We start from the raw sequence: 10663 nt of genomic DNA on the forward strand, positions 1-10663 counted from the left end.
TTAGATATGTAGCTCCTTCTATTGCGCATCCTGAGAAGGGTTGTCACTTGTCAGCAATTAGTCGTAGTTTGCATGTGCTGGCATGTATTGCTACTCTAAGCTGATCCAGACACCACAAGAAATATATCTCAGTTCACTGCCCGGCAACCATCGCTGACCTTCCGCCTTGTGTACATCACCATCACCCAAGCCCTATTTTGTGTGGACCATTGTTATTTGCCCAATTATCCACACTTCAATACGGGTCACTTCTTCTTGTTTTTTTTGAGGATCACTTTTTAGTAACTTCTTTTCCTGATACGACCATTCTAATGACTTAATGCGAACATGAGGGGGAGAACGGAAAGTGATAATAGATAAGGAATATACGCCCCCCAAAAGGCAGGTTTTGTTTCTAAAAAACTGATCATCAAATATTTGTAATATCAAGGTATATTAGACTATTTCTGAAAGCCTTTGGTGGTTTCCAGTGATAGCACTCAGCAGGATGTTGCCAGCACCCAGCAGAACTTTTCCCAAGATGACTAATAACAAACCTCTCATGGTATGCATAGGACTCTAAACTACATCTCTGCTTTACAACATGGCTAAATGAACCAAGAGTAACCAAAAGCCTATATTTCTGCTTTACAATACAAAAATGATGCAACTCACTAGATCGAAGTGAATATATCTTTTTCTTACCGAACACTAACCTACGTTAAACTGTAGAAAATTGGCCAAAGTCCTAGACTTCAGATATGAATTGAACGCTCTTCTTTTATTCACCCGTGGTATTCCTCTATGTTTTCCAACAAAAACCATAACAGCTAGGAGCTAAAATAAACTACAGCTCAGCCAAGCCATCAGATTATCTCTCATCCTCCCACCCTGGAATGTTTGCAGTGGCCTCATTCACCATCTTCACAAGGGTGACCTGGAAAAAAAATCAGATTAACATATGAATCTAGGGTGGCCTCGTTGTGAAATCCTAATTTCAAAAATATTGATCAAGCATACTAAGGCTAGGATCACGAAGGTGAAATAATTATAAGGAACGAAGCTATTCAACAAAAATTCTGTAAGTTTGCTGTAGAATATGCATTAAACTTGCAATGCCATTTGAGCTTCCTCAAGTGTCCATTGCTGTGTGGATTGCCAGTAAAAATGGCAGAAGATTTGGACAACCGACAGCAATAACAACACTTCAACAGCATAGCAGCCTAGTTGGACAATACTGGTGTAAAAATGAATGAGGCAAATTTAACAGTTAAATGATTGACATGTGCACAACTGGGATGGACTGTTCTTTTAGTGTTTTCAATAGGCTAAAACAATCAGATAATTGAAACTTGACGAGCAAAGCAATTCTACACAGAAAAGGTCTATGTTGGGTCGATCAGGTCAAGGAACAGGATCGTGGGACGTGGGTTGGTACTTGGAGAAAATGGGGAACGAAGGGGGGTATACCTGTTAAGGACGATAATTTGGTATGTGGTACGTGACCCCAAGTAACTGAGGTCGATGACACTGGGTCAACGTGTGTGGTGGGTGCACAATATCCACATATGAGTAAACCCACACGTAAATAAATGGGCATGTTTCAAAGGAAAAAATGAAAAGAATAAACGAAAATGACTAAAGGACATCATCGGCCACTATTTCCTGACCCATCCAGCCCACTTTAACCTCAACCAGCCCTCCAACCCTAGTATTCTGGTCTCGTGAAAAGGGAGCCTTGTGCAGAAGCGCAACCGCTGCTTCCTTTCCCCTCTGCAGTCCTCTTCTGTAAAGCAATCCAATGTGGTGTTCCTGCTACGGTTCTACACTTCCATGCAATCATTTGATGCAGCGCCACCTCCTGTCACCCTCCAAAGCCACCACCACACACTTCCTATTCAACCTTCACTGCCAGCATCCTCTCCCGCATCTCATCGCTCCTTTCCCATCACTGGCGAACCTTGACCCAGGAGCCGAAGGGCCGTGACCCAGCCTGAAACAGGACATCAACCCCAGTCGATTTCGACCAGTGATTTGAGACGGCATTCCTGGGTCCGGAACATGGCATTGACCCCGTTCCCTGTGATATGGTTTACACTTGTTGGGATTCTAGTTTGTTTCTTTTACATGTCTGGGAATGTGCTCATAGCATGGTGGTAGGACCTTCAGTTGTGAGGCTACCAACCAGGGCTCGAATCCAGGTACTCACCAAAAAAAAAAAGGTCCCTAACTGTGTGTTCACTGTGGTCATAGTGCAGTCGCTAAAGCGATAGCGTGCAGGTTGTAGCCGACTTTCAGGGCCTTTTCTCGACCTTAAGTGCAAGTGTGCAACGCGTTCGGGGTGTCTCTCTCCTTGGGTTGAGTTTTTTTTTCCCTTTACATGTCCGATCAGGTGCATCGCAACTGTACTAGAATAAGAAGACACATTGCACTTCGTTACCAAAAGATAAGGGTATAGTAATTATCATTCTAAAGCTTTTGATGATGAACGGATATCACAATAGCAAGACTGTATAATGCAGATTGGATGTGCATATCATCAAGGAATCAATTAGTAGCTTATCTTAAAACTATTTTGTCCTCAAAATCTAGACCTATACTTTTCTGCGAACTAGGAGCTGTTTTTTTAGTAAAGTTCTACGATTCCACTTCGACAGAAGGAAAGAGCATACCTATCACTAAAATATCCGATAGGGCTAAGTGGAACAAAAAGGGTTTTCCAAATGCAAACTTGCTACTTGCTAGATATCATGTTCTTGGGTCTGGTGATAAAACCTGTTAATAACAGAGATTCCAATATGGCCACAAAGCTTATGCTAAGAAAACACGGTTTTCTAATCATCATAGAAAAATGTTAGAAATAAACTGTTTGGTCGATACAAATTCTACAAAACAATAGTCTGGTAGTATGGTCTAACAGGACTTTCTAGCCATTATATAATATAAAAAAAGAACAACTCGAACACAAGCGTGCAAACAATAGGCTGCAACACAATTTCATGAGCATCTAGCCTAAATTTGACCAACAGTTTACAACAGATCTCCAAAAATCTATATGGAAACCTACAAATTGGATTAAGACCACCCAAGAAAACAACAATATTATTGATATCTCAATAAAATTGTACTCATTCAACATTATTTGATCGAGCACATTATACCTAAATGTGAGGCTAAACAAGTGAGAATAGAAAAATCAATGTGACATAGAGCAACGCACAAGACACATTTTTACACATTCAATAAGCAGTTCAGAGATTTCATAAACATGAAAGGCCGATCATATGTAGAAACAAATAGGCATCACACATAGTCAACGATACAAAATATTATGCACATACCACACTTTCAGGAACTCCAGGAGGGGGTAGTGAAAGATTTCTTGGTGGTGGTGATTCAAGATAAGATCTTTTGTCAAAACGCCATTCACCAATTTTCCCATAAGTTAGCTGACCCTGAATTAGCACAAGGAAAATAATAAACATACAATCTTTCTCTGATGCAGATCAATAGATTTTACAGAGCAATAGAGAGCATCAACACGGCTGAAAATATTTCATAGATGCTAAGGTAAACTGTAGTCACCTTCATTGTATAATCACATCCATACGTATAATGGATAATGAATGTGTTTTCTGTTTTTAGGTCCCAAGGAGGCTGCAATCATCATCAAGCGCATCTTTAATGATATAAACTGCCATCACATAACTATGCGATGAATTATCTAGTGACAAGACTTAGCACCTGAATCATGAAATCTTTACGGAGACTATGGTGCACACCATGCAGCACACTAGCAACAGCATATGCATACCTACAGATACAATGGTAAGATAGAAATGAATAAGATTCACACATGTTAAAGAGAACAAATAAAAGCAGAGAAGAACTCTATACTGACATTTCCAAGACCCATCCAAAAGCTTTGTCTGTATCCTCATCCTCTTTCATTTTTAATGAAACATTCATCCAGGTTGGAGCAATCTTCTCAAGTTGGGCCTAAAGATGTTTGTGAAGGCATCCATAACGGATCAATCAAGATGAACATGATAGGTAAACAGACTGGATTAGCATTGAACAATGTCATTAACACAAAATCAGTATTTACTTGTGCATAACTAAATAAAAACTTAAAAAGAACAATACATGGGCACATATGCTATCTTGGCAGCCACCATAACCAAATCCAAGTGTTCTATTAATCATGAGATACCTTCTTGATTATAACTGGAGAGTTGCCAATAGGATCAATTTTTGAGACAGGTCCCTTTTCTTCTGGAAAGAACTTCCTCAATATCTTCTCATTCTCAGTTGGTTTGATGTAGAAAAATGGAAACGCCGCTGGTTCATCACCATGAGCTAAGTTTGGCAAAGGCTTCACAAAGACATGATCTGGCTCCGCCATTAGTATATAGCTGCAAATGTTTCCACTATGAGCACATAAACAAATCCTTCAACCATGAGCAAAAAATAAAAGAAATGAAGGGAAATCTACTTACTCTTCGTCGATCTTTGCTCTCTGCAGCCACTGGACAAATGCCCAAGGCCTATTTAAGACAATGTATCCCTGGATAAATATTGTATCAGCACGAGCATCATCCAATCCAATGTGGTGTCAAATAACTAGTCAAACAAACACCGAAAAATGAACAACCAAGACTTCACCTTATCCTTGCCTTCAGGAAGCGGGTCCACCACCATGGTAGGTATCTCGTCCATCAACCCATCAGGCTTCCCCGAGTGAAGGATCCGTGTGAAGCCGCCCATGTCGGAGCCGGGGCGGTCCCTCATCTCCTTGTACCAGTAGTGCATGATCCGGGACTGCCACTGGCTGTAGAGCGCGTCCGTCGCCGTCAGCGCGACGTGGAACCGCTTCGCCGGGTCGGAGCCGGAGCGCGACCCGTACGAGCCCCGGCCCCCGCCGCCGAGGAGCTTGCGCGGCCCGTCCCGGCCCCGGCCGTGCATCGTCAGGAAGTTGTAGGTCGCGCAGAAGCACCCTGCGGAGATGAGGATGAGCAGCCAGGGGGAAGTCCTGCCGGCATTCTTCCTCCCGCTCATCCTCGACGGCCGAGCCTCCAACACGCAAACCGGGGGGCGCCGCTACCCCTGTCGAGCCGTGCGCGCCAGCGCCGGCGGGGGGGGGGGGCGATCGCGGGAGTCACCTGGGAGCCTGCCGTGGGAGTGGGAATGAGCTGGGTGAGTCGCTGGCCGGATCTGAGATTGGGATCGCCCGCGGCGGGTGAAGCTGAGGGATCGGGCTAGAGAATATTGCTGGGAGGGAACATGGGAAGGGCGAGGCGAGGGGTACTCACCGTGACTAGGCAGGTGCTGGCCGGAGAGTGCTGGGCGCTGGCCGGCGGTCTCGCGGGCCTCCGCGGCGGCGATGGCATGCGTGGCGCGGCAGGGAAGGAGAGGAGAACTCGGCGCAGAGGAGGGAACAGTGAGAGAAGGGCTTAAGCTGACGCCGTCATGAAAATAAGGCAAATCCCAGCCGACTCGCTCGCGCTCCGTCAGCCCGCGTTGCTTCGCTCCGTTATCCGTTAGGCGGCGCTCACGGCTCACCCCGAATCCCCGTATCCGCTAGGAGGAGACGCATTTCTCGTCAGCATAAGAGCTTTTGGACCGCGGAGCGGGGTGCAGCGCTCTATTTACAATCCAATATAATTCTCATATTTTTAGCTTAAAATTATATAAGATAAATAAAATAAGAATCTGATTTTTTTAATCCGATCATTTAATTATCTAAGCTAAATTTTAAAATATTTTACCGCCCTTACTCGTGAGTCGTCATCCTCAAGCTCATCGTCAAATGGAGCAGCATTGGCTGGAGGAAGATCCTCCTTCCTATCATCCTGTGCTGTCACTCTAATAAAAAAAACTCTTGTTATGCTACTTTTGGCATGTCTCAGGATACCAATCCTTCTGAGTGAGTTTGCTTAGTTTAATTGGATACTTGTCATAATCTTCAATCCGATAGATAAGATTAAGGATATACTTGCTTTCTCTTCTAATTTTTAGAGAGGTTCCGCTTTGCCGGTGCTTGCTGATTCTGCAACACGAGAAGGGAGGAAAGTAGGAAGCAAAGTTGATCCCTAGTTATTGCTTCAACCTCAGCCGTTCATGCATGCCCATCTCGTCTTTATCCGGGACTGCAAATCTAAGACCCCGTTTAGTTCCGGAGGGCTAAAGTTTAATCACATCAAACAAAATCTTACCATTTAGAAGTATTAAATAAAATTTATTTATAAAACCTTAGATGCTAATTCGCGAGACGAATTTAATAAATCTAATTAACTATAATTTGCTACAGTTATACTACAGTAACCATCAACTAATTATAGATTAATATACTTATTAGATTCACCTGGCGAATTAGGCTAGAGGTTATGCAATTTTTTTATAATTAGACTTTATTTAATGCTTATAAATTATAAAATTCTCGTTAATATAATAGGACTAAAGTTTAGCCCTCCAAAACTAAATACCCCCTAAATATTATCGCTACCTTTAAAAAAATGTTACTTCTACTTAACTGGCATTTTTGCTGGCTTGAAATAAAAATTATAAAAGCTACATCTGCCATATATCATCTTACTTTATTTGTCTACCATGATTGGGTCGGTCGAAGAGATGAACAACTATTGATCCATGTTGTTTGGTGACAACTGTAGAAATGCCTTTCAAGTTTCATTAGCGGTCAGCAGTCAACTGGTTTTTCATTTGTATTTGACATTTTAGCGTCTTGGCGATGGAATCAGATCCTATGCAGTCAGATTCATTGATGCTCCTCTCAGCACCATCTGCACCGCACACAGTGATCAAACGAGCAAACATATTTGGTTGGATAATTTATACTCCCTTCATTCTAAATTGTAGGTTGCTTTGGTAATATATAGTTTTAGCTATTTAGATACACGTTATATCTAAATATGTTATATCTAGTAATTTTGCTAGAAAACTGTGCAATTTTGCTAGCAATATTTTATTTCTTTGTTTCTTTCTTAAGAAAAGACCATAGAGTGTATATCTTCAAGAATCTCAATTGCCAACTTTGTATATATCCTTTGATCAAAAGATTCTCAGTTTTTTTTAGCAAGGCAAGGATGCTGCCAATTCATCAGAGCGGCAACGATCTTGGGGATGGAACACTAGTGATAGGATAGGGATGCAAATTGGTGATCTCTAGATACACCTTCAACTCTTTTGAGTTTAATTTTTTTGCTACTTTTTCAAAATGAGATCCAATTTTAAAAAATTATCATAAATATTTAAACTAAAAAGGGTCAGAGGTGCACCTAACCGTCACCGATAACTACAGTAACTAGTTTTTTTTTTCCTTGTGTGAGAGGGATTAAAAGACTTTCCTTAACCAGTAACAAGCAGTTCGATCACCGCCCACCACAAATCAGTCTGCACGCCTCGATGCGCGCACGAGCTCAAGATTAGGTCAACAGAATCGCGCGGAACTTTACCGGTTCACCAGGTTGATAATTCTCTAAGCAAAGTGGCTTTGCACCTCGTCCGGGTCAGTTCCCGCCGGCCGCGCACTACACCGGCCGGTCAAGCCCGACGACGACGATCCATCGTGGTCGCCGCAATAAGCAGGTCGTGGGTGCCGCCAGCCCGGCGAAGTCTCGGATCGGGGACACACGCTGGGAGGGCGAGATCCACTCGGGATGCTCCTTTTGGGAAAGGCGTGGCCAGGGATCGCCCGGGATCGACACGGTGTAGCACTCACCTACGTGGGAGACTGGTTACTGCCACGGATTACATGGGCAGCACTGCACGGTAGGCTGAGTTGATTTGGAGATTAGATTATAGTTGTTGACTTAGCCTGACGATATGATCATATGATGGGCGAAGGTCAAGGTCAACCACTGGCATTTCTTATCAGGTGAGATTGAGAAGTGCCTTGGTTTATGCATGTGTGCAGATGAACAGCTAACCATCTTACCATATATCTCTGCCTACTCACAAGCATCTCGAATCTGTTTGGTTGGGTTAAGATTTATCAACTTTGGGAAGATTCAACCGCCATATGTATTGTTTGATGCGCACATTCAGCTACATTTGTTGGCACTTCATCATTTCATATCACCCAAAGCTACCCAGAACTTGGCAACTAATTAATTTGATCGCCGTGATTTCGTATGCCAAAATTTGGACGGTTTTTCAAGCGCTTAATTTATTTGGCCAAAAGCAAACTAAACCAAGTGTTAGGGGAAAAAATATTCTAGTACATACCTTCTTCAGACTATCGCTAGAACTTTAACCCCATAATCATGTTAATTACTATACGATTGTTTTTAATAGTATTTTTGCCAAGAAAATTCACTATTTGACACTAGCCTGACTACACACGAAGGCGAGGGGGAAGATAGCCTCACCGAAGGACGACTTAACTGTCTTCCTCAACGTTACAGAGTTGGGAGCATGATCTTTTGTTTTTCCTAGAAGTGCACTGCATGTATTTTTTTTAAGAAAAGGGAATTAAGTACAGAGTTAGAGAGCATATGATCTGATTGTGTTAGTTATCTCGTAGAAGGGAAACCAAATTAAATGTCCCATCCGGCCTGTTTATTTGGGCCGCTAGATAAAAAGCTTGTTTTGAAACTTTCGGTATGCAAGATCTGATAGATGAATGATCTAACCTAGTCAGAATTGGAGCATCGAGCACCATCAGAAAATCCGCTGTAACATTTATGTTCTGCTAAAACAGAAAATTTTTTTTTGCAACAAGCTGCGACTAAGGTGTCAAAAAACATAAAAAAAAAGAACTCACTCTGCAATCAACGCGACATGGAACTGTGGATGCAATATTAATACGAAGACGCCCAAGAGAAACTAGCACAGCAACCTTGAGGGTAGATACAAATACATGTTACAACCAATGGAATGACTGAAAATCACATTACAAGTCGGAGCTTTTTTTGCAATAAATCGAAGACGCTCTCAACCAATTGAAAGGCTTACCGTAGCAAATCGAAGGACCTGCACAACAAATTGAAAGGCCAACCTAACAAATCGACAAGACACACCACACCAAACGGAAAGATGTACCGCAACAGATTGAAGGACTATTGCAGCAAATCTGAATCTAGAACTTCGAGTACTATGTAGGAGAAAGATCTAACTATAGAACAGCAAAGTTTTCCTAATTCCAAAATGAGCCGAGGGTCGGCGCAATTTGTGTCTTGCTCCGAATCGAAAGATTGTTGGTTTACTCAGAGTCTAGCTCGGTTGATTATCAGTATCTGCAATGCCGAATGTCAAGTGGAAACTCATCTCTTTTTTTGTTTAGGAAAATACATCATTTAGTTTCAGACACATTTCAATTTCTACGCAATTAGTATTACTTCAACGGTTCATGGTAACACATGGATCGGATGACATGCAATTTCATTAATTCGTTCATTTGCATCCGGTCCACTAATCTTCTGTTGGCCGGAGAGAAAATTAATGAACTAAAACTAATTCAAATCTACCTACTCATCTCCCTCTTTTCTGAAACTCCTATATGCACATTGCATCCTCTCCCTCTTGCTTGTATCAGAAGAAACAAGAGAGTTAATGAAATTATATCCCCAATCTATCTTGGAATCCATCCATAGGCTGGCATGCACGGATATCTCCTATCTTGAAGAAGCCTTGGCCAGCTCGATCAGCCTCACCGGCGACGGCATCCTCCTCCTCTTCTCGGCCTCCGAAATGGTCTCGAGCCCCGGCGACCACGGCCGCTCCGCCCGCGCCCCCACGAGCTGCATGTAGTGCTTCCTCAGCTCCGGCGTGCTGCACAGCTGCTCCGCGGCGGCGCACTTGCCGCCGCCGCCGCCGCGCGACGTGATCACCTTCTCGATGAACTCGGGCAGGATCCTGATGAGCGGCGCGCCGTCGGCGCCCGTGACGTACTCGAACGGGGACGCCGCGCCGCCGGCGAGGGGCACCTTCCCCGCGGGGGACGGCGAGAGCTTGGCGAGCGTCGCGGCGGTGAGCGCCTGGCGGCAGGAGAAGCGCGCCGCGGGGAGCACGAAGTAGGTCCGCCCGGCCGCGAGCCGCTCCCCCGGCGGCAGCGCCGGGACCGGCAGGCCGACGAAGAAGGAGTCTGCCGCGCAGACGAGGTGCTGGCCGGGGAGCTCCGCCGCGACGTCCCCGGCGGTGACGGGCCGCCGCTCGCCGGCCGTCCTCGCCGACCCGCCCCAGAACACCAGCCGCGCCGCCTCGCCGCGGGCGGCGCCGGGGCACAGGCACGGGGAGAGACCGTTGCCCATGGCGAGCGAGGGGGGTTGAGCCTACCAGATGGAAGCTTCTAGAAGTTGCGAAGGCGCAAAGATTGTGAGGAGTCGAATGGCTGGCTTGAGGATAACGAGGAGGGGTGTCGTGTGGAGATGTATTTATAGGGGAGGGTTGACCGGACATGGGTTTGACCTCGGAATGGTCAGACCTCTGTGTGTTGATTTCTGTGTTGGCTAGAGGGTTGACCAGAGATCGGTGTTCAAAATCAAAACAGCCGGCCTTATTTAATTGTTAGTGGGAGCCTCGTATGTCAACGCCCCCATTGTGGCCGAGATTTAGAAACTTTTAGTTTTTGCTCGTGTTAATTTGGTGAATGGTTCACCCGAGAAAAAGTGATTGTAGTAATGCCATGTCCGGATTGTTGAGCGGTTCCATTTCAGAATTTGAATTC

At 44.4% G+C, this 10663-nt stretch overlaps 2 protein-coding genes across 2 annotated transcripts; both read right to left on the reverse strand.

The window, feature by feature from the left end:
* Nucleotides 1-414: 414 nt before the first annotated feature.
* On the reverse strand, nt 415-5434 carry LOC112888173 (hydroxyproline O-arabinosyltransferase 3-like). Its single transcript, XM_025954533.1, has 9 exons — nt 5292-5434; nt 4645-5149; nt 4479-4546; nt 4193-4394; nt 3881-3978; nt 3724-3793; nt 3565-3636; nt 3321-3434; nt 415-916 (listed from the first exon to the last, which is right to left on the reverse strand). Exons 2-9 carry the CDS (start codon nt 5035-5037, stop codon nt 851-853), a joined length of 1083 nt encoding a protein of 360 aa, XP_025810318.1. The 5' UTR covers nt 5038-5149; nt 5292-5434; the 3' UTR covers nt 415-850.
* Nucleotides 5435-9357: 3923 nt separating this feature from the next.
* Nucleotides 9358-10319, reverse strand: LOC112887519. The gene has a single exon (XM_025953709.1). The coding sequence runs from the start codon at nt 10245-10247 to the stop codon at nt 9612-9614; it is 636 nt and encodes a 211-aa protein (XP_025809494.1). The 5' UTR covers nt 10248-10319; the 3' UTR covers nt 9358-9611.
* Nucleotides 10320-10663: the final 344 nt, after the last annotated feature.

Source organism: Panicum hallii, chromosome 3 (genome assembly GCF_002211085.1).
Source record: "Panicum hallii strain FIL2 chromosome 3, PHallii_v3.1, whole genome shotgun sequence".
Lineage (NCBI taxonomy): Eukaryota > Viridiplantae > Streptophyta > Magnoliopsida > Poales > Poaceae > Panicum > Panicum hallii.